At 34.8% G+C, this 24,871-nt stretch overlaps 1 protein-coding gene across 1 annotated transcript in view; it reads left to right on the forward strand.

The window, feature by feature from the left end:
• Positions 1–24,871, forward strand: part of DOCK2 (dedicator of cytokinesis 2) — a 213,919-nt gene that overhangs the window by 137,784 nt on the left and 51,264 nt on the right. Inside the window, exons 30-32 of the mRNA XM_075056525.1 lie at positions 11,836–11,914; positions 23,919–24,019; positions 24,109–24,167. Coding sequence (XP_074912626.1) covers positions 11,836–11,914; positions 23,919–24,019; positions 24,109–24,167 — 239 coding nt within the window. The remainder of the gene's footprint in view (positions 1–11,835; positions 11,915–23,918; positions 24,020–24,108; positions 24,168–24,871) is intronic.

Consider the following 24,871-nt stretch of genomic DNA (forward strand, 5'->3'; position numbering starts at 1 on the left):
AAGTGGCTTAGTAAGCAATTCCATTGTTTGTGTGTCCATTTGAGTTGTTTTTTGAACCTTGTTGACATTATGTTTAGGTATTTAAAAATAAAAAGAAACCATTTTTCACCAGTATATTCCAAGGTCAGATCCTATTTGCTGAAAAACTCATGTGAGATAACACTGTAGGCTATTTTCTAACACCAGGAGTTAGGCTTTTTCTAAAATATGTTTTCATTACCTGTATATCTGAGTGTTTTCAGGCATCTGTTAGAGTCAAGTGTTCCCCAGCCCTTTCTAAGTCTAACTTGAAAGGTTTAGCACTACAGGTATTTGGCAAAAGAGCTGGAAATGTTGCCGATTGTCTTTCATTAGACATACTAAAAATAGCTGCTTACTTGCTGATGAACTGCTTTTTAACACCCTCAAGTCCTGGTTCTCATGTAGCTCACACGTTGGAGCAGCATTATTAATTCTGCAAAATCTCATTATGGCTTCAAATCAGTACCACCTGCATTCTCAAGTACCTCACCATTTTCTCAGACTGCCAGGAACAATAGATTCTGTTCATATCATTAGGTCCTGACCAACCAGCAAAATGAGGCAGAATAATTTCCAATTTGTCATCTAGCAAGGGACTGTAGGAATTTCTTCTCAAGAAAAGGACAGTAGGGACTCCAGACCTGGGTTTTTTCATAGATCATCTGTGAATGGCTCTGTTAAACATGACTTTTGAAAAACATGTTTTCCACACTATACATATGCATGTTTCTGAACAACTCTACCTTTGAATAGAAAAAGTCTTTTCAGAAGAAGTAGCTGCTTATAGTATTGTCCTGTGAAACTCGACAAAATGTGGCTTTGTGCATTATGAGGAGATGTCAGTTTTGAAGGTGTAGTCTCAATCTTTAAGTAACATGCACAGATAACAAATTCAGTGGCTGTTGGACTGCTTTTTCTTTTAAATTTTCTGAAGAGAAAACCTGAACAGCTGGTAGTCACAATTTAAGCATAATATTCAAGAATGGTATTTATAATAGAGTTTGGGAGAGAAGGGAAACTGGACACAGTTGGCAGAAAGTAAGGAAATGCCTTTTTCAAGCAAGAATCTTAAGTATTTATGGAAGAGATGCTACAAGTTGTATTGCTACTACCAACTCACTAGATTTCATAGAATCATAGAATATCTCAAGTTGGAAGGGAGAAAAAACCCAGATTAATTAAAATATTAAAACGGCTTCTCAGTCTTCCATCTGTCTGTTGGTGGAAATGAAAGCTAGTCATATTTTCATGTTTTATAAATATTTGATACTGTGATATATATATTGATGTCAGTGGGTATTGTGACTATTCACAAACACTAATGGAGCTGACTATACACAAGGTACACAAATTCAATTGATAAGAGTACTCATTATCCTTTACTCCAGCTGGTGCTGTAATATGTTGTTCAGTTGACAAAAGTTGTGATGAGATTTTAAAATCAAGAATATGATTTTAATTACAAAAATAGGAAAAAAATCCTCCTTAACTTTAATTCTTTGATTATTTAATATGAGGTGGTTCTGCTCCCATAGGAAATGTAGAAGAAAACTCAGATTTATTCTATCCAGCTATGCTTTAACAGTTTACTTAAAACATTGCCTGCCTCATTATTTGTCTTGCAGAGAATAAAAAGGGGCCTTTTTTTTATTTATTCCTAAGAGGGGAAAAAAAAGAATACAAGTAGTTTAGGTTAGTTTTACTCTTGTGTTTCAAAGATGTATTGGGAGTTAAGATTCATTTATGTAACTAAGGTTGGATGATGAAGTTGCAGGTTATTTTGTAGAAATAAGGCAGAATTTAGAAGGCTGATCTGTTGTATACAAGTAACTCCTTTCTTTGATCTCATTTTCCTTTGGCAACTTTTGACTGGCTTAAGCATACTTGACAGAAATGCAGTTGTTTTTCTTAACGGCTTGAATTTTCAGGGGTTCAGAATGCATTTACACATAGGTTTATGGCATATTGCAGAACTTTGTTATTTTAATATATGAAAAAGTATTTTAAGCAACAAGTATAAATGTCTAATGAAAATAGTCCTTTATGCACACGTGCACACTAGGGTAAATGAAGTATTATAACAAGTTCAAACAGTTTGTACTGTTTAGTCATTGCTTTAATCATGTCCAGCAATAAGATGGGTCCTTGGACAGTTTGTTTTTGCTATGAGACTAAATATGTCCTTGCTGAAATGCAATTTCCCTGCTAATACGTATTCCCTTTGAGAGGCAAAGGACATTTTATTTATTTATTTATTGTTTTTCTTGCTGGGATATTTGGTATACAGAGTCTCAGTATTCTCAGATTTGTATCTCCTTTCCATTAAACCCAGGTAACTCTGTTTTCTAGTTGTCTTTCCCAGTCCCCACAAAAGTCAGTACTTGTAATAGGGCAAATGGCATAAGGTTAATCCTGGGAAAATGGAATAAGGCAGAAAAAGAGAAGAGGCAGTTGTTTCACTGTGGGTTGTAAATTTACTTCCATGGAGAGTTACACTTCCAGCTGTGGCTGATAAGTCTGACTGAGTCATTTAATGCTTTGCTGTTAGTTACAAGCCTAGCAGAGAGCATCTCTTCCATCTGTAGGTGTTTGAGTCTGGTCGTGCCTGATATAACCCTACTTTTCAATCATTTGCATCTTTCTAGCACCAAATACTACAAGATGCTTGTTCTGCACTAACTCTGCATGTTGCTCATTGTTGCCCATGTTGTGGAATTATCTACTTACCAAGAATCTAAACATTTAATGATGTGGGGACTGCAGCAGATCATCTGCTCAGCAAGATAGGCTATTGCATATCATGGTTGTGGTACACAATGGATGCCTATTGCGTTTTGACTGCAGTCATTTAGTCTTTTATCTAAAATGCAGAGAGAAAACATGCTGTGAGATATCCCTTTCCCACTCCCACTGCAGAGTATCTCATCTTTCTTGGTCTCGACTGGCAGGATGCTCCTGCTTCTAGAGTATGAGGCCTCCTGAACTAAAAGCAACGTCTTCAGTGGAGAGAACTACTCAACACACAAAAACAACTTGTTAGTTTGATGTTTTCAGAAAGTCAGTAAGATAAATTGTTATTTCTCCAGATACAACTTTGACTTGCATATAGAAATCTCTAAGGTTCTTTGTTATGCAGCCTGTTGTAAAATGTTTTGTATGCTTTCAGGTATTTTAATTTTAGTAAAACTTCTGGGGATTAAAACAATGAGTGGTATTTTCCACTCTGTAGAACATACCTGCAAATGAATAAAAAAAAATGAAGAGGTTACCCACATAAACTGTTCTAAATATGTCACTACAGAAGACTGAAAATACAAATTCAGTACTCATAATCTTCATTGGGTGCTGGAAATGCTATTGAGCAATCTTTCTGTGTTCTCCTTTCTGATGAGTAACTGTGGTGAGCGCTTCATATCTTAAGAGATTTTCAGGAAATTAAATATATACAATTTTCTCATATTTAACATTATTTTGAATAGTTATTTTCATATTTTTAAACAGCAACATCACAAAATAACGCTGCTGATGTATTATGCATTTGCTTCATAATCTTTTTTAAAAGTCATAATCTGCTTATTCAATGCAACTGCTTCTGTATTGATACAGTTTTGGCCGTAAAGTAGTAAGCTCAAGTAAGCAGCAATTAGACAAGAGGTGGATGCATAGTTGTACCTGTAATTACAGATTATATTCTTAGCTTCAGAAAAAGCTAGGGTTCCCTAAAAGTAAAGAAATTATGTATTCTAGACAAAAGGTATTTCCTTGCTAAATATTTTCAACAAGAATATCTGAAAAATCAGAAGTACGTGTACTGTGTTAAAATATAATGCAGGTATAGAGAAAGGATTTCAAATACAGAAAGCTTATGTAACAGGGGGAAAGCAAAAGCAAAGCCCAAACACTACATTTTACCTTTAAAGTTTTATGGTGAGATTATGAATAAAATACAGAGCTACGTAAAACAAAACAAAACAAAAATGGAGAAAGCGTTATCCACAGTGTTATCCACTAGTTTCATGTAATTCTCCAATTTTAATCCTTTGATGTGTGAAATAATAAAAATATTTCCAGAAATAGGCCCTACAAACATCCGTGAAAATATATTTACCAAAGTATCACCTTTGCACCATTCTTAGATCTATAGAAATGAAGACTAAATGATATGTACGAATATTACAGTAAGGGTAAATTAGTGCATTACAGTAAGGGTAAATTAGTGCCAACAGGTGAAAAAAAAAAAATCAGTGGAAGTATGAACAAGCAATTTCACAATATCAGTTCAAACTTCCTTCAAAAGTGAAGGCCATGAGAGTTTTAATTGGTGTATGACATCCTGATATAACCATGTTAAGTCATTACATTCATGTATACTAACTGGGTTTCAGCTTTGTATCTTACTCCCAGACTTACCTAGCACCAAAGACACCATGTGATTTTTAAATTTTTTTAAATTCAGAATGTTTCTACTCTGCAATTAGTTGGAATGAGCAAAAAAGGAGAGTAGACTGAAGTGACAAGATACTCACAATATAAGGAAAATCACTGAAAATACCTTTCAAATGAAGTTACTTATATCAGAGTTCATTATGACAGCTTTTTGTAGGCTTAGTTTTCAAACTATGAATTTTCTTAAAGCATGCTAAACATTAGATTTTCAAGAGTTTGGCAAAAATGTGTACCTAATATGCAGTTTTGAAAACGTTTTTTGATTCCTAAATGGGAGATAAGCAGTCTTTTAAACATGCTTTAGGTAGCTGCTGAAGGAAAAGCTACATACAAAGAGAATGTTGAAAAGTCAAGATATCTCAAATGGGAACTTCGCTTGTATAGCATCAAAGCAATTGTTCATTCCTGTCTTTAGGTGTTGCTTTTGTACTGCTGCCAAATTAACTCTGACACATTATAGCGTGTATTATTTTTGCATACTTGGCATAGCTATTCAAGGTAAATTTTCAAACAATAATAATAAAGAAAATGAATTGTACATAACAATTTGTAACTGAGACAAGAGAAGCTGGATAGCAGTTATTTTCTGACCATGCTATTTGGATAGACTCTCTGGCTGTACATCAAAAAAGAATTTAGGAAAATGACAATTGCTTTATCATTAGAATTCAATATGAATGGTACAAAAAAAATTATTCTTCAGTCTCTAGTGATACTGACTTGACACAAGGGAGAAATATGATTAAATTATACTACTTTCTTTGCACTGCTGGCCATATTTTTCTAGTTACCATGGAAGTGGATTGCTTCCTAAGTGTTGCCATTACTGTGCTCTTAATAACTAGGTTTCACATAGCTACAAGGTTTTTAAACAGTGTTTCCGTCTTGCAGTGCCCTTCATTTCTAAATCAATGATAGCTTGCCACATTATTAGCAGATAATTTCTGCTGTTACTTTGTAAAGTTTTTCAGTATTATCTTTTCACCTGTTTTCTCAGGCTTTCTCCTGCTGCTCTGTTTTGGTCACTGAAATAGTAAATGCATATTTATTTAATCTCTTCTGTCACACTGATTGCTTGTCTGATCTCTCTTCTGTGTATTTTATATCTTCCAGGTTTAGTTTATAATTACTGTTCCCTCTTTCGGTCATTGACAATGATCAGCATTTGGGATTGGGTCTGACCCACTTTGCTAGTCTGCTCTTTATTTAACGTGCCGCCTTCTATCTCTGCACACAAGAAGGAAGAGGAAAGATGACAGAAGCCTACAAGAGAATCAGTTGATTTTCTCTGCAAGAGAATCAGCAGCTTTTCTGTTGTGCTTGCTTCATGTTAAAATACATATCAGGTGTCTTCTGCAAAGCATTTTATGAGGATGCTACTATCAAGTCAACATAAATTATTTGGGAGTATTATTTTGGCTCTGTTATTCCCTACTCCAGAGTTCATATAACTGGCATACTGGCAAGACCATGTCTGTCAGAACTCAGAAAAGATCTTCAAAATAATAAGTCAATGCATGTCCTAGGCTTTGAAAGAACTCCTCTCGTATTCCTCATCTGCTCAAGTAGAGGATTCACTGATGAAAGTGCTGATTGATCAGCCTTCATGATTTACAAAAAAATGCCTGCCAAACTGAAATTAGTGTAACTCCTTCTGATTTTAATTTGTGGACCAAATTCTCTGAAGGAAAAGCACTTAGGGTTTGTGGGAAGAAGTTCTGAGTTTTAAAAACTGTCCATGTCTTCATCGGTTTCCAGACATGATTTTAAAAATACATATATTCCAGCATTTTAATGATTTCTTTCAGTAAGAGCTTTCACAACAACACAGGAAATTATATTCTTTTAAAGCTTATCTCTATTTTTTTGTGTCTGATTATCCAGTAGAAGTTTGTACTTGATTAATTTTTTTCCACCTGTCATTATATCAGTGTACTCACAGCTTTAGAAGACATAGCAAAATGAGTTTGAGTTGATGCTCATAAATACGTAAGTGAATTAATGCAGCTTTCACCTCAGTATCTGGATTACTCATCTCAAAGTCAAAGCAGTAAACCCCCAAATTTTAGTCTTGTGAACTTGAAGACATTGAAGAGCATCTCACTGCTGTTGGACCGCTACTTTAAAAGAATTCATGTGTAAGAGTCTGAGGAAAGGTTGATTCATGATTTTGGGAAGGTTCATAATTCTGTACCTGATTTCGGCACCTTTCCCAAAATAATTTTGTGGACCCAGAAGTATACTATGTGTGCAACTAGGTGCAGAAAAAGGCCAGCTTTTGCAAAGCCACCTAAGAACAGGCGATGCCAATTTAAGGGTTTGGGGTTGTTTTGTTTGTTTGTTTGTTTTAATTTGGGTTTTTTTACTGTAATCATCTCTTTGTTTTATGCTGAAAGGAGCTGATGCACTAATTCCAACTTGTTTGCTAAAAATAACTTGGAGTTCCAGATCTGTATTTTAGGTTTATTACCTATTTGCACTTCAAAAGCAAGGACAATGTGCAGACCTATTTTACTGTTAAATAGAGTCATCATCTTCTAAGGAATAGCCTTGAAATCCTACTTTGATTAACAACATGTTGTTTATGAATACAAAATTCTTTCTTTGCTCCATCTCAGCCCCTATGTTTTATTTTGTTTGAGGGTTAATCAGTTTGAAATAAGATTTTTATCTTAGGATGACTTATAAATTTTCAGCTTTGTCTGTCTGTATTTATACATGTTACTTATGGTACTGTTCTATCCCTCTTTAGAACGTAAGTCTAAGTATTTGAAACTAAGTACAATTGCACAGGATTCTATTCATTGGGCTTTCTTTCAAGCCAAAATTTGAAAGAAATTTCTCTGACAATACAGTAAAGCAAAGCAGAAGCAGCAGGAAATTTAGAAGGGTAAAGGAGATAGCAGCAGTTGAACCATGGCGATTCTGTTGCTGTCCTAAGCCAAAACCTCGTGGTTTTATACCCAAATTAAGCCCAGAGACTTTGGCCTTTGAAGATCATCCATAAATCTTCAGGCCCAGGAGATTGATATGAACTGTAAATTAGAAGCATCAATCCGCATAAACTCAGGAAATATCATGGAAATTATTGTGGATAAAGGAATTTCAACAATTTTGGATCACAGTTACTTAAACCAATAAGAAATTAATTCCATATTAAGTAACTGTGGAAAAGTTATCATAATTAAAACACCCGAAAGAACATATTTGTAGCCCTGTGTGATGATTAAAATTAAGGGAGAAGGTGACAAGAGGAGAAGGTTAAACAGAAAAAACACCTAATGACATTATCTGTATGAGAAATCAAGATCCTGTCCTTTGGTCAGTCTAGATCAGTCTAATTTTGCAAAGCAGAACTGAGCAGCAGTCCCCAAGTACAGAGAAAAGGTAAGCTCCAATGGTCTGTTATAGAAGGGAAATTAAGTTATATTACTGTGTGACAAGATAATCCCTTTCAGTAATTTTTCTCAATAACTTCAAGTCAGACAGTACATATTGTGTTTTTCTGAGCTGTTCTGGGGCACACGTTTTTACCATCTCTTTTCTAGCTGTACCTTCTCTATTATATTTGATAACTATCAACTATGATAACTGATGTTATGAATAATCATGTAAGGAATGATGACTTCTCTAGTCAAATGACTTTAACTCTCTCCTTTTGGATCAATGTTTAGTCTTTAAATAGGAATATGTTGTCAGTAATAATTAAAATTATATTTTCTCTTGTTTTCATCAGAATCTCAAAGTGTTTTATAAGTATCTGTTTGGCTTCATACTTGTGGCTAGTTAATTAATACCCCTTTTTGGTGAAAGGGGAGACTGAGGCATATAGAAATGAAATCATTGAGGTAGGACAGCATGGCATTGGCAGGAGCCAGGAATAGAATTCAAACATACTGCCTAAGTGACTTCCAATGACAGAAATAGATACACCCTTTAGGCAAAATACAAATGCATGAAAATACTTGGAACTTGACAGCCTGGAAGTATTGCATGCTTCCTGCAAATGTGTCATTCCAGTATGTCAGATAAAAATATCTGTGAGAATGAAAGGAATATTCACAGAAGATAGCTTACATATAATTATATTGTATAGAATCCTGTAAATATTTTTAATAGTATCAGTAATTTTTACTGGACGTTAAGTATATCAGTATTTCTCAGGTGCCCTTGGGGCTTTTTATGTATGGCTAACATTAAACTACAAGCTCTTCACAAAAATTGTAAAATATGACACACAAGAAATATGTCCATATCATGAAATAGATTTACACTACTGAATTTCATGTGTGTTTAAGTTATGATTATTTCTACTGTATCTTACATGATATTTCTGTGCTAAAAGGCAAAGTACCTAAAAGTGTGGGGGTTTTTAATTGTAAGACAAATTATCAGCACCATACCAGATTCTGCCCAAACAGGATATTTAGGTGACATGTTTCACCATAGGTGTTGGAGTAGTGTGTTAATACACAGAAGTTGGGAAATAAAAAAAGTCTCAAAAATGGAGGACACCCCCTCCTACTGCAAAAAAAGGCTTTCTGGGTGAAGGGAAATGCTATTCTCTGAGCAGCTGGAGCTGAAGAACTTGATTACGTGAGTTGGCAAGAAATATACCTTGTAAATCAAAGGAGAATCTAGAGCTATATAGTTCTACAGAAAAGACATGACGGTAAAAAGGCCTGGACCCATAACTCCTACTCAGAAGAGTAATGAGGATGCTGACAGACAGAGTAACGTGTGGGTGTCCATGATTCTGCCTAGCTGTGTATGGTTTTTGTGCTGTCTAAAGTAGACCATTCTTTTTAGAAAACCCCTTTTTTTCCAAAATCTTAAACTGTTTGTGTCAAGCATCAGGCTGTTTTGTAGAGATAAATGTACCCATACAAGTGAAGCGTTAGGGGTGAATGTGTTTATTCTTGCAGACAGTGTGGGGCAGCTTGCAGAGGAAATCACATTTTTCAGAGTAAGTTGATCACATAAAAGGCCAAAAAGAAAGTGCAATAGCCTGTTCAGACCAACATAGGCTAAAATTGCAGTAGAGACACAGAGCAATTCTGTGATTATACAGAGGTTGTTTAGGAGAGTGGTCATAGCCTGCAACAACAGTATTGAGCAAAAACAGGTTTCTTGAACTTGAGGTGATTTGTTGACACTCAGCATTTCACAGATCAGGCCCTTAATTCAGCTGGCAAGATTAGCTGAGTTAGTGTTAGAAGATTAGATCAGAGTATGCCCTAGACCATTGGAAAGAAGCTTATCCGAATGTGTGGGATGATACAGTAGGGCAACACAGCACCCATAGAAGTGTTACCTTCCAATGTCACAGTTACTGTAGTAGTTAAAACCCTAGTGTCCCTCTGATCACATTAAAAAAAAGACTTGGCAAGATGTAACACCATGTATAAATTACTTTATTTCCTTGATCATATCAACATTACAGACAAGTGTTACGTGGATGGAAAGAAAATACTCTGCTTCAGGCTTTCACAAAGAATTTTTTCCTCATGGAAAACCATAGTCATAACAAGGGATTTCAATCTAGCCAGTCAAGTTGTTGCCCTAATGAAGCAGTGCCTTTCTTTGGACTATTGCTTAGTGGGTAAATAGGATTCCTTGTCATAAGCCTGCCAAAAGCTGAACAACTGCTTTACCTCCCTCATTAAGAAACTGAATGTAGCCCTTGCCAAAAAAATTTTTTTTTTTTTTTTTTGGTGGTGAGGCTGAAATTCATTTCACTGACTATTCTGTTTCTGGTAGTGGCTCATAAATGGCTGCCTAAGGAACAGTATAACAACAGAGCTGGGAAGAAGTAACAGAGTTTGCCGCATTCTCCCAGCCTCCAGTGACATTTAGTAGTCCTCGCTTCATTTTTGTCTTTGTGTCTAATCACTTTTAAGCCAGGATAAAATTCAGGCATTCACAGCATCCTGTGGAAATGAGTTACATAGCTGCGCAAGACTAGCATAAAAAATATCTTTCTGCTGATTTTGAATGCACATTCTGATTTTGTTCAATGCTCTCCAGTGCTTGTATGAGAAACAGTGAACAGTAAGTCTCTCTTCTCATTGGTACTTTCAATTTTATAGATTCTACCATATCCTTCCTCAGTCAAGTAGTGTCCCCTGACTAAAGAAACTCAGGCACAATCCATTAAATGTGTTTGATCATTTCTTTGTCACATTTGTTTGCTTGTTTTCTTCTCTCTTTTTTCTTTTTGTATTTGTTTATCTTTTTGAGATGGGAGACCAGAACACCACACAGGGTCTAACACAAGGACACAACATTCCTTTGACAGTAACATACGGATATCCTCTCTGGTCTCTTAATCTTTTGCTAGTAATTCTAATTATTGAATTATTGTCTCTTATAACTGTTAGATCTTTTTCCTGATTGGTAATAGCTAGTTGACAGTCAGTCATTGTATTTGAACAGTTAGGATTGTTTTTTTCCTTGTGTTTGTCTCTTTCATGTTGAAGTATGTTTGCCCTCACAGTGTTTGCTATAGAAATATTTCCAGTTAAAACTTTTAAAAATTTTACCTTTGAAGCAGAGGGAAATAGATCACTTGTTTTCAAAATTGCAAATTGAATGAAACTGAATTATTTAAATAAACTTCATAAATATTTAGAGATACAATTGATTTTTGTTTTACAAATGTACTGTGCTGGAAAGTTAGACAAAGAAATTGGCTTTAGAAACATGACTTAATCTTGCTGCCTTAATAATGAGCATAAATAGGTATTGGTTTTCAAGCTAGAGGGATAACATTCACACTCTTCCTCTTGGAAGAAATAACTGTATCTTAATTCAGCTTTGAATGTGGTTTTATAATCAACCTGAGGAGAAAGGTGGGCAGAAGTGTCATCCTCCCCTCACCACCTGTGAGAAAACCGAAAAGCTGCACACAATATCTTTTAATTGGGAAAATGCAGTGCCAGCTCCTAACTAATAATATAAGTACAGGAACTCTTTCAGCTGTCAAACCCATGAGGAGGCGGCAATAACACTCTTGTAAATGATTCAGTTTTGTCACATAGAAGGTAAAGTTGTGTTTGAAAGAATTGCTCTCTATGTTTTCACAGGAATGCAGTGCCATGTGCAGCAAAGAAAAAGAAATTGTCTGAATTTTTCAATGGAGATCAAGAAACTTTTTGACAATTGTGTGCTTAAATCTTTTTTATATATAACAGACTATAAATAACATGCCATTGCACAGAATGTCATCTGCTGTGTTCATGTATGTGTGAACTTTGCTTTTTCTAGTGTGTTCAGTGGTTAAACGTGTTTCCATCAATATCATACGTGGTTGGAATAGATTCCCAGAGATGACATTCATTCATCTGTATCATTGCTTTTCTTTTTTAGGGTGTTCTTGAGAGCCATCAACAAATTTGCAGAGACAATGAACCAGAAATTTCTGGAGAATATGGATTTTGAAGTCCAAGTAAGTATTTGGGCTTTTTAGCTGAGTTGAGGTAGTATGTGCAGGTATGGTCATTTTGGTCAGGTAGTGCCCATTCTGGTACTTCACATCAGTATCAAAATGGCTGTTGATGTAAGCATAGCAGGATTAGGCCATCTTTGATATGACATGAAAATTTTACTTTGATTATTTATGATAAGGCACCCAAACAGATTATTTTGTATTGTGAGTCTCTCAGAACTGGCAAGCAGAAAACTTTTTTTTTCTTAGCCATCCTAGTGTGTTCAGAAAGGCAATCTTTGATGTAATGCACGTAGCCTTTACAATGTCACTCTTATTATGTAGGGCAGAAAGAGCTTAACTTTTTTTTGATTCCTAGAGTATTTAGCACTTGGCATTTATTTTTATTTTTAACTTTTAGTCTTCCCTGATAAGTCTTTTATTTTCCTTTTTTTTTTTTGGGTTGTTCTTTCTGAAATAATTTTATATTAGGGTTGGGTTTTTTTTAGTTTGCTCAATATCATTCTTTGTAACTTAATTATTTGGTCGTGCATTTTACCATAAGTTCGGCTTGCTTCAGATAAAGTGCCTGTAGTTTTCACATTCATTAAATTGTTATTAAAATGTAAATATAGTTTTAGAATCAGGGTTTGTCACTAACTGCTGCCTGATTATGGTGTGTGCTATAGATAGAAAACACTAACAGTATCGTATGAAAAATTATTCTATTTCACTCTCTATATTAACTGCAGTTAAGAGTAAATGTTTTAAGTTCAAAAATGCTTCCTGATTACAAAAATCTAATTTGTTCAGTAGATAATAACTTTCTGACCCTAACCATGAAGTTCAGAGAAAGTTCAGGGCCTTCTTGATTTCTTGGGGTTTATAGTTTATGGTTAATCTTGCAATTTACAATCCGTTTTAAGTGATTCTACTCTATTGCATGTGAATTTTTATGCTTACTATGCTAAAAACTGTTTGGGTATTGGTCTCTTGATCCTTAACATAAAATATCTCGGTCACAAATAGCTACAGAGCAGTCATGTCAGTGACTGTGGTTACGGAGGAAGAGTTTAAAAGACAATAGTAAAAAGGTAAACCATTCAATTTATACTCATACAATGGCTACCAAAACCATGCAGACCGCTATAATGACTGTATCTGTCAAAATCTTATTAAGGTGTAAACTGCCTCTCAAACGTTAAACCAGCAGTGTAAACCTGGAACTTTTGTTTCAGATAAGTTTTCTGTGGCAATTCTATGCATTCCAGAATGTTATCAAACAACCAGGGATGTTGTAGTTCGACACTGAACCTTGTAGTTCAAGGGAATGTATTAATGCTTGCTCTTTTATTCATGACTTGTCAAATATCTGGACACTTTGAGTAAGCTGAACAACATTATAGGAAATAAATAGTGCCATCTAAAGAATTGTAGTACCCTTATAGTTTTCACAAGAGGCTTGAAAGTACAAGTCAGGGAGATACCTTACTTTTCTTCCATGAATAAAAGCTCTGAAAACCTAACAGTACCCTAATTATACCCATTTAAAAAGTTGCTACTGGACTAAAGAAGATCTGAATAATGCAAAGCATATTGTCCAATTTACTTAATTAAAAATTAAAATTTGATTTCCCACTGTTATCTATACATATTCAGATCATTGATAGCTGAGGCTTTTAATGTTTTAAAGGTTCTTTTACTGTTTTTCATATTTACATTTTTTGAAAGAATCTATAAATCAGTGTCTTGCAACTATTCAGACTGTGAAAACTTGAATATAGAGAAGCACTTAAAACTAAAAATGTTATTAATCGAAATGAGACACCTGAGGGGTCCTGTAGTGGACCTTATTCATTTTCTAAGGATCAACTTTATCCAAATAATTTCTGACAAGAATTTTGCCTAACTATTCTGGTGCCTTTTTGGTAAGAGTAGTCTGTCTTTCCTGAACTTATTATATTATTCTTAAAGTTACAAAATTTTTTTTAAATGCTCTAAAGTATTGAAGCATAATGGAGAGGAACAAAGAGTGGAAATAGGAAGGCGTGGAAGGAGGAGTAACTTCAATTACTTTTTCTAATAAAAAATATTTCTGTAGAAGTCATAGCTTAAGTCTTCCTACTCTGCAGTATAAATCCAATTCTCTTTGCCCTGTCCTTTCTGGCTGTGGGAAGTTTGTGTTTGGATGTGTAATTTTTCATATGGATTGCACTTACTTGAATTGTTCTCTGATAGCATGGATACCAAAGTAGTTTGCTATAGTCCAAGAAAAATTTTCTGCATCATTAGAAAATGAGTAAATAACAGAAGAGAGACAGTATATTTTTTATATCAATAATCTTGGCTGTAAGCAAACATGAGCAGTGGTTAACTTAAAGTAAATGAGAAACTTCTATACTTTATAAAATAGTTTACAGTATAGCTACTGTGTAGCTATATTTCTGGTTTTATTTGCATGCATATAGAAAAATTATTAATTGGGACAAAAATCTTGCTTTTGCTATTTTGATCTGACAGAAAATTTGGAAGTAGCACAACTTTCAGTTTTGTTAAGAGCTACAGCCTGTTAACCACATGGCCTGTTCATTTCCATAGTCAGCTCTATGGAGCAAGAGCAGCCCACTATGCATTCCTAACCTCGGGTGCATTTTGGTCAGGTCCCTGAGGCTACACCACAGGAGGAGGTGAGGAAAAAGAGCCACAGTACACACCAGTGGGTTCCTTTACAACTATAATCAGTGGGCCAGATATTGATTACAGTAAATCTAGGATATGCTTCCTAAAACCAGAAATGAGGCAATCGCCTGCCCTGGAGTGCAACTTAACCTCAGCTCTTTACATTGCGATCTTTTTTCAAATTCCAGAAAAAAATGTGATCTTGAGACGTGCTTCTGCTATTGCTGAACCTGACACAGATTTTAGTGAGCTCATTCAATGTGTTTTACAAATAATGTCCAGCTGTTTCATTTGATATGAATAAGTAATAGGAATTGTGCATCTAAATTTAATCTAACTTTTGAAAGATGCTGTATGCCTGTGTTACATAAGTGACTACTACAGATCTAAAAACTGAAGTAAATTATTGCATACAGAGTTTCTGTGAAACAAATAGATTTTCATTCAAAAAAAAAAAAAAAAAAGCCCAAAACAAGAACTGTTTGTTCAAGGGTCAGTGATTTAGTATGCAGCAGCCTCCAGGCAATCTAGACTCCTGTTAGGGGTATGTGTACTGTTGATTTCTGGTTTCAAAGAAAAAGGGATGTGTAAAGTTCAGATCGTTACTGAGCATATGCAGCAAGAACAATGTCTCAAGAACTTGGAAGCTAAACCAGAGGCAACTATTTTAATGTTCCTGATTAAGGGTAATTTAAACAATAGAAATAGAATATATCGGGATGGGGAAAATAGAGATGCATATTGGTGAAGATTTAAAAAAAAGTGATGTTATACCTTTAAGTTCTTTGTAAATGAATGAATGATTTATGCTGTTGTAGGATGGTGTTTTCAAATCTGATTATTAACAAATAGTTGAAGAGAAGTCTTAATTAAAAAAATTTTAAAAGAAAAAAAGCAAGCAATTTAAAGCACAGTGAAGTAGATCTGAGGATTTTTCACTTGGCTGAGTGATTACATGACAATATATAGCAGACAACCTAACCAAACAAAACAAGCAGACTGTGAAGTAATTGAGCAACTAAAAAAGGGTATTTTAAATCTAGACAAAAGCAATGAAGAAATTTTTGCTACTCTGTTGAAGCTTGTTAAATGGAGGGGAAAAAAGTTTCTGTCCTTTTTCTTGTTTCTAAAGCAAAATTGCTTTCTTTACTCATTATGTGATTCAGGCAGAAAGGAAAGCAGTGTTACCATTTAGGACCTGTAAAGGGATGTGGTATATCCGATGAACAGTGGTTACAATCTTTAGGGTTAAAACTATGCATAAACTTAAAGCCATATGTTCAGTGATGAAGCTGTTGTATACCTTAGACAAATACCAAAACTATGCACGGCACAGCAGTGATGTGCTGTTAAATTTTCTGCCTTTGTATGTAATAAGTTTGGTTCACTGAGTCCATTTATGTAGAGAGCCCTTTTTTAAATTCCAGTGCTTTGACACTGAGGTTGTCATTGCAGTGGTCAGGCAGGAAGTGCCAGAACTGCTGTTTGGGTTGAGAATCATTATTCTTAGAAGTAATTGAATAGTCACCTGATGTCTGAGATTACATGCCTGCTGGGTGAGGGGGTGGTTTCCTTTTAGGTTTTTTTGAGTTTTGCATGCAGAGTTTACCTGCTGGATGTATTCAGATGTACGTCAGTCACTCTCAGAAAACAAGCCACAATTAGAGATTTCATAGAGCAGATATTCCCCGATGTCATACAGCAAAACCTAGAACAAAAAAGAAAGGACCAGCTGAAAGGCATTTGCTATGCAATATCTACTAATTTTACAGGAGAGAAAGAAGTGAATTTTCATTAAGTGATTGACCAAAAATAAACCATGAAGCAAGAGTCACCATCCCTGGAGGTATTCAAAAAGCGTGTAGACAAGGCACTTTGGGACATGGTTTAGTGGGCATGGTTGACGGTTGGACTCGATGATCTTAAACATCTTTTCCAACCTAAACGATTGTATGATTCTAAGAATGAACGAGGGCTCACAATATTCATGGTATCTTAAGCTTGTGAATGCATACCCTACAAACAGGGAAATAATCTTGCATAATACATTAATGTGTGTTCTTCAGTACTGAAAGTACAGTGGAACATGAAGATTTAAGACACAGGAATCCGGAGGTTCAGTAGGAATTATTGGAATAGGTAAAAAACTTCAATATTTAGCAGGTTATGTTCTGTTCGTGTCTCTGTATTTGAAATAGGTTATTGACTTGCTTTTAGATATAAACACAGTTGTGTTGAAACAAATTATCTAGAAAAGCTAGGAAATACTTCTCACTTAGAGATTCTAAAGAATGGATTACACAGACATCTGTCTGAAGCAATTTAGCAAATCTTGCCTTGGGATATGGAGCTGGATTAGCTGACCTCTCAGGTTTCCTTCTAGATATACGTTCTGTTTACAACTAGAAAAAATTCACTGAAGTGTAAATCATGTCACTGAAGGTTTACAACTATGGAAAGTGTAATAGTTTAAGAATCTTTATTCAGAATGAGCTTATTAAGATAGTGTAAGGAGATACATTGATGGTATGCAAGTAAAATACAAAAAATAAGTTAGGAAAGCAGGTCTGAGGTTAGACTTTTTTCTTAAGACCATGATGATATATGTCTTAATGGTATTTAGTTTTTTCTTTGACTACTTTGTTGCATTTTGTGTCAATAAAAAGTCTTATCTGCTTGATTGCAAATTGCTTATATTTTCTCTTTTCCTTCTGTTTTTTTTGTGTTTTGTCTGAGTATTATACTTATTTTTTATAATATTCATAAGGACTCTCTTAATTGATTGCAGAACTGTCTCATCAGCCAGCCGTTATCCACACTGCTCGCCACATACTAGTGCTCACTAGTCAGGATCATGTTATGTAGTTGTAAGAGGATTTGTATTGTGGATTGGCTTAGGTGTTTGGGATTTTTTGCAGGGGTGGGTGTCTAGGGTAGGGCTAGCTCTTTTTCATTACCAGCTTCTACTAATAAAGACAATTTTGCTTTGGAAATACAGCCATTGCAGGTGATTTCAGATGTGTTCAACATACAATTTTAAAGGAGTTTGCAATGTTGGCATTTTTTCTGTTTTGTATCAAGTAACAATTCTTTGAGGATTTGCCAATTTCACATACAGAGATCAGACAACCTGTCCAGATCACTGCTTTGCAGCTGGGCTTTTGCAGGATAGGAGAACAGATGCACCATAATAATGTGCAAATTCTGGATTTAGGGTGTATGAGTTGAAATGGGTTCTTCAGAAGAGACTTAACAAACAAAAAAAATATTAAAAATTGTACAATATATTTTGGAAAAATGTTCCCTGAAAACCACCCTGGTTACTTGCGTTTAATTCTAACAAAAACTTTGCGTGGTTCTGTACTTGGGCAATATATCCATTCATGGTATCAATAAATGTCTGAGAAGTGTATTTCATTTGTCGTAAATAGGACAATTCTGGGACTTTTCAGTACACTTTTACCTTTTGTGCTAATTGTACCATCTTATTCAACCAAAAAATGCTGATTTCATTTGACTGAAAATGTCTGTTTCAAGACAAAATATTATATGCGTACCTTGTGGGTAGCCCCCAGGGTGTTAGATAAGGGTGAATAATCAGGGGATAACGTAGCTTTCCATAAGCAGTCTAAATACTTTTACCCCAAAGAAAAAGTGTCTTTGTACACCCATTTCTATTTTATACTGAAGAACATCCAGCTAGTTAATTTGCCATTTATTTAATTCACAAGGAGTTTTAATGAAGCAAATATTGGACAGGAGTTCGATTTTGAAGCCAAATATTATCTGTCCATAAGGATATAGAGTTGTAGGTATGAAAGAAGTAAGTTCAAATGTGAATTAACATTTTCTTTGTTGTTATATAGAAATACAATAATTAAATGATCTTTCTATTTACCAGACACGTCTTAAGCGTCAGCAGTTTCCTTATTTTTATGAATGCAGAACTAGGAAAGAAGTTTTTATTTCTTTTTGGTTTTGCACCAGCAGAAATCCCTTTTTCAACTTGCAAATCATGGGTTTTCTCCTCCTAATTTTATTTAGTTTGAATGAACCACAAGCCAGTCTTTCATCAGCAGAAAAATGAAGATATCAATGTTTAATGGTTCACTTCAAAATGTCGATTAAATTTTCCAATGTGCATGTTTACCTTTATAGAACCTATTTAGACCTCGTATGACATTTTTTTGTTTGTTAGTAGCTGATGTCATTAGCTAGGTGTTACCTTTGTCTAGGAAAACAGAGTATTTTCAGTCTCTTGTCACTGTCAACTCATGGGTCCATCAGCTTTGGTTTTAGAAATCTTGCTCTGCCTAGTAAGTATTTCCGTTCAGTGACTGAACACAACAGCAGTATAATGCAGTCAGCATCCATTTCCACCCTTAACACCACTTAATTCATTGAAATGACTTTTTTTGTGCAACACTCCTTTTATAATGTTTCTGATTGGAGATGGCAGCTTTTGACATATTAGGGACGGGGAAGAGTGAACAAATAGAAACCATTTTGATGTGGTCAGGCACAGCTACCATAGAGTTTCTATTCTGGAAAATACAGTGCTATTGATTCCTGTTCCTTCCCCTCTGTTAGCAGTATTTTTACAGGGCATTAGAAAGGATTATATTTCTAAATCTGTACTGTTATAGCAGTTATAATTTCATATTAACCATCTATATTCCTGCTACAGAACTTTATTATAAAAGGCATAGTCCACATTCCATTATAACATCAGCCTGATTTAAAAGAAAATGCTTATTTTTCATGTTTTTCCTATCTTTCTTGCATGCACTAGGCACTGTTAATAACTCAGCAGTAATGAAATGTATTTTAGCATCACAGGCAGAGTTGGGCACCTTATTTTTTATTTTTGAATCTTCAGTTAGAAACACCAAAATCAAAAGCTTCACTGCATTACAAATATACAGGGAAAAATACGCACTGTATTGTGCAAAAATACATGTAGGATAGTGATAGACATTTCAGAAAATCCTAGGAGATGGCTGATGCAGAAGTTAATAGATAATGCAACCATTAGAAAATTTAGCTAGCTGTATTAACTTTACTAGCAATACTAGAAATTTTACGTTTTTATATATCATATTGTGCATTTGAAAATTATCAGAGTTTAAGGTTCATCTTTGATCCTTCTACCACCATATGGCTGGGTCTTCCTAGGGTGACCTATGATAAGTAAGTAATTGATTTTTCAATGTTCATGTGCAAATTTCTTTGGACTCATTGCTCAGGATGGAAAGAAATACACAGGATATAAATTCTGGAAAACTTTGCATACATGAAACTAAAAGTTACTGGATTTGGGAATGTCTTCTTTCAGAGGTTTGGGATGTTTTCCAACACAGGAATCGTAGATGTGTGGAGTAGAAACTATTAGGAAGTATTTTTCTTAAGTTACATCATTAAGTAAGAAGCATATGACAAAAACAAGGAGAGAATGGGAGTATGCCATGAAAATCTTTAAAGACTAAAAGTGAATAAAACAAGCTTTTGTTGGTTTATATAATGTGCTGTGTTTCTTCAAAGCTTCTGTAAACTTACTTTCATTAACGTGAACATTTTCTACCTTTGTTCTGTCCTTTTGAAGTACATAACCAATGCAAAGAAATTTTGGCAGAGGTCCCAAAGGATTTTCATAATTCTTTACTTTGAGATGCTTAATACTCTCTCTTCCACCTCAAAGAACACACTACACGTGTCATGAACCAGTCTGCATATTATAGGAATAAGCCCTAAATATTGTGTTTGTAACTTCCAGAACTTATGAATCAGTTGTAACTCTGAAAATTATATTTGTCAAGACTCCACTTAAACAGAATGCAATGCTTACTTTAATTAATTTTTAATGTTTATCAGTTGGTGAGTTATTCTGAATTGTAGCCTTCACATTCTGCTTATGCCTCTGTTTAGCAACCTGTATTTTTCTAGTGAGATATTCTAAATGACAGCGCAGAATAATCTTCATGAATGTTGGTTCAGAATTTTAAGACTGCATGATGCAGCCGTGTGTGCTTTGTGACTGAATTTCAGTACCTGTGGTTGATCCAATTAAATAGTTTATTTAAAACACAGGTTGCTATTCATTTGTTTAAAATTGTTTGTACTCAGAAGTCTCACAAAAATAGTAAAAAATAGATGTTTCTTAAATTATTTAGTTTTAAGTGACAAAGAAATGTATTCCAGTATGTGAAAGAGAACATTACTGAGGTAAAATCATCACATATTGAGAATGTCGTGTATCTTGGAAATCAATGGATCATTTTTTATAAACGTTATTCAAAGGTTCAAAAAGGTTATTTCTAGCTAACCTAGCTCAATAGCTGTGGTAACTACATGTAGTTTGCAATTATGCATACATGCAGGAAGTTTCTAAGTGCCATTTTTCTACAAAATCAAAGTAATGAACACAGTATCTAACTGAAATGTATTATGTCTGCTGGTCTCAAGGGGCTGAGCTTGCTTTCACCATAATATTTCAAGAAAGAAAATTAAACAAAACTGTCATCTTGTCTGTTTTATGAAATGCTAGAGTACATTTAGTATCTGCAATAATTAGTCAGAAATTCAAAAGTCTTCCAAAGACGACTTGTTTCTCCTACATTATCAAAAAAGAATTGAGCAAAGATGACTGTAGAGAAAATGAAGGCTAAAAGGTACACATTAGCGCAAAAGAAGCATTGGTTTCAGAGGTGTGTACGAAGGAGGTGGCAGCAGTGTTAACCTTTTGGTAGTTATCCTGAAAAATCATCCAGATCTCCTCTTCTTTGTGAGATGGCTAGAAGTTTCTTACTGAATTACTTCCACAGTTTCCAATTCGGCAGCTGTCACATTTTCTAGGGGCAAGGCACATGGTGTTTTCTGAGGAAAAAAATAAAAAATAAAAAAAAAGGAATGAGAGATCCTCTTCTTTTAAGTTCCCTTAGCCCTTACATAGAGGGGTATTGAGAGATCTGAAGCCCTCTCAGCATGTGTGGTTAACACCATGCCCAGCCAATTCAGTCGCCATGTTTTGAAGTGTTACAACACATTAAGCCAGCCTGTGCTGTTACTGTCAGATGCTGCTTCTCCGTAGGAGTTCGCGATGAATAATTGATAACTAATTACAGAGAAGGGTCACTTCTCAGCTCTAGCTTTGTCTCCCAGTACTCTGTCCCTAGCTGACAACTCAGCACTGGAGTTCATGTCAATGAGCAGCAGAGCATATCACACAAATCAGAGCACAAGAGCTCTTCTCCTGTCACTGTGCTACTTCACTTCAGCCCTACCACATGCTAGGTAACTGGATGTTCCAATGCTAAACAACTTGGAACAGTATCGTAGGCTTAAGAGAAAACGAAACAGGTCTCATAAGCTTCTTTTTTTTTTTTCATTTTAAGAATCTGTTTCTATCAACTGTTGCCATTTTTTACTTCTGAGAGACTACTTTACCTCACAGGGTTTTAAACTTAGTTTTGGGACTTAAAAGCTTGCAAGTCCTTAACTTGAATACGCTATTGGAATGCAAAGGATCATATTTTTTCAGCCATTATGGGTACTCTGAGGACGAAACGAAATGTATTTTATAAATAAGGATATTGAGTCTTTAGGGTGTGTCTCTGACAAAGGTGGCATTGAACTTGGATCTATTAAGTGAACAAATAGACCATTACCTGTAGTAATAAGGCTTTGTTTTTCTCCCCATAATTTAGAATGATTTAAGACATTTTCCCTGTCTGGCGTAACTGACATATGAAAAGTATATTCCCTACACATCAATAAATACAGCTTCTCAAGGGACTGAAAACTCTAAATTGGTCAAATTAATCTTTTAAAATCTTTGATAAGGGGGAAAACATAAATAACATTTATCCTGGGGAAAAAGGCTCTGGATTAGTATGTACTATTAGTATACTGTCAAAAATTAGATATGAACATAATTTAAATGTTTGAATTAAGGGGGGAAAAAACCTGCTGCCTACTAGTGCTCATATTCAAATGTAGTTTTTTATAAGGCTCTGATTGGTTTGGGTGAATCCAGAGCATCTTGGAATGGTATAATATGTAACAGATTAATAACTCTCTCCAGTGAAATGCTACTTGAGTCTGTGTATTTGCGCCCGGGATAACTATGGTCTCCAGACTGTAAATACTTAAAGACAGAAACAGCCCTCCTAAGGCCTTTTAAATAAGCAAATCTGCTAAGGAGAGCTTTAGTTGGGCCTCGAAGGGAAGAATAAATTAAATGTAGGATCTTCTTCGCATTATAGAGGATGTTTGAGAATTTTATTTATTATAGGAAATGTCTGTATTTTTATGTGTGGTTTTGTGAGTTGGTATCTATTTTTGCTGGTTATTTGTGCATAAGAGAGTTTTCCAGGTTGTAAAGGACAGAGGTCAGTTAAGTTTCTGATGAAGCAGTACATTTCTAGACTATTTAGTGTAGATTCCCAACATAGGGTTGTATTTCACCATATAAAATTAAGAGCTCTGTAATAATGTTATATGTTTTGTTTCTGTCCTTTAAATTACCACCGAATACATTGACCATTGCCTTTCTACTGTCTCACTGATACCTACCATGCATATTTTTAGATGCAACTCTGCTTTTAAAAGACGTATCTAAAGTCATTGCTGACTGCTTAGAAGCTCTGAAAATAGTATTTACTACTTTGAATTTGTGTTTCCTAGTGAAGGTTCTTTTTTCCCTTTCCATCTCTAGCATGTGAGAGAAGTACTTCGTTTTGATTGTCTGAAGAACAAGTAATTTGCTTTCAGAAATGAAGGGTTGTGCACTGGAAATATAAGGGGTTTTCTTCTAGTTCAAGTACATGACTCGGTACTATTAGTAATTAGGGATGTATTTTGTCCTCGTTTCATGTAGAGAGCTCTTAACAAAATATGTTGAAATTTCACACAAATCATTGTTGAATTAGAATCCAAAGAGAAGACAGTAGATGCCTTTTGAAGTAGTTTTCAGATACAGTGTAATTATATTGGATGCCTTTAGCTCCAAGTTGTTAAGATTCACTGGCATGTAATGTATTTCACTAGTCTTGCTATGGTTCATGGTTTACTGTTGTTAGCTAATGAATCTCATATGAATCTTTTTTTTAGCAGTATTTAGTCAGCTGCTGTGTTACTAAGAACAAATGTGTAGTGGTGGTTATTAAAATTCATCTTTCTTGCTTTTCTGCTAATTGCATAATACCAATGATGTACATCTTTGCATAATATAAAAATCTCATATTGCTTGCATCATTTGGTTTCATAAATTATTCAGCATTATGCATAGTTTAATATTATTCCTGCTTTTCTCAAAACATTTTATAATTTCCTTATATTCAATTTACAGCTGTGGAACAACTATTTTCATTTGGCTGTGGCTTTTATTACCCAAGATTCACTACAGCTAGAAAACTTTTCCCATGCAAAATACAACAAAATCCAGAACAAGTAAGCAAAAATGTATACTTTAGCTTATGTCTTTAATTTTGTAGTAAAATGATGATAAAGATAATGATAAAAATACTTTTTTTTTCTAGATATGGAGATATGAGGCGTTTAATTGGCTTTGCTATCCGTGACATGTGGTACAAACTTGGTGAGTAGGCAAATGAACTTAATTGCAACTAAATCCATAGCATATTGCTTGTTTCATTGAAATATATCTCACATGAAGTGCATTTGTAAATATTTCTGTTATTTGAACTTAAAATATGTTTTCACTCCTGTGATTAAGCTTGGAACTCACATGAGATACTGTTCGACTACTGCCTAATTTTTATTTCTAAGAGAACTCACAACCTTCTCTCAGATTTCAAAGATGGCTGAAATGAGAAGATTTCAGAAATCTTACTTTGCTGAAATTGAGAACCAGAAAAATTTTCCCTGAGAAGATTACTGCTCAGTCTGAATCTACAGTTCCAGAAATTAGTAGGCTCAGAGTTGCAATCTGTTTGGGTTAAAATTCCAAAATGTTTTTACACTTATTGTACAGCCGTGTTCTGCTACTGCTTCTTTGAGAGTTCATAATAAAGGGAACAACAGTGTATTGTTCTATGAAAATATGTATTATAGAGTTTTTTTGAAATATACAGTGAAGACAATTATGATGATACCTACAACTATACTTTGAAATGCAAGCTGAATGTCAAAGTTCAGACAGTTACTCATGAAAAGACTAGATTTTTTCAGTTTAGTGACAGAGAGAAGACAGAAGAAAAGGCTTTACAACCATTCTGTCTGTTTGAGATCTTTTGACCACAAGCCAGTTCTGGTCTTTTATTCCTATGTGCCACTTCAGTG

The sequence above is a fragment of the Buteo buteo genome, chromosome 24, assembly GCF_964188355.1.
Source record: "Buteo buteo chromosome 24, bButBut1.hap1.1, whole genome shotgun sequence".
Classification (NCBI taxonomy): domain Eukaryota; kingdom Metazoa; phylum Chordata; class Aves; order Accipitriformes; family Accipitridae; genus Buteo; species Buteo buteo.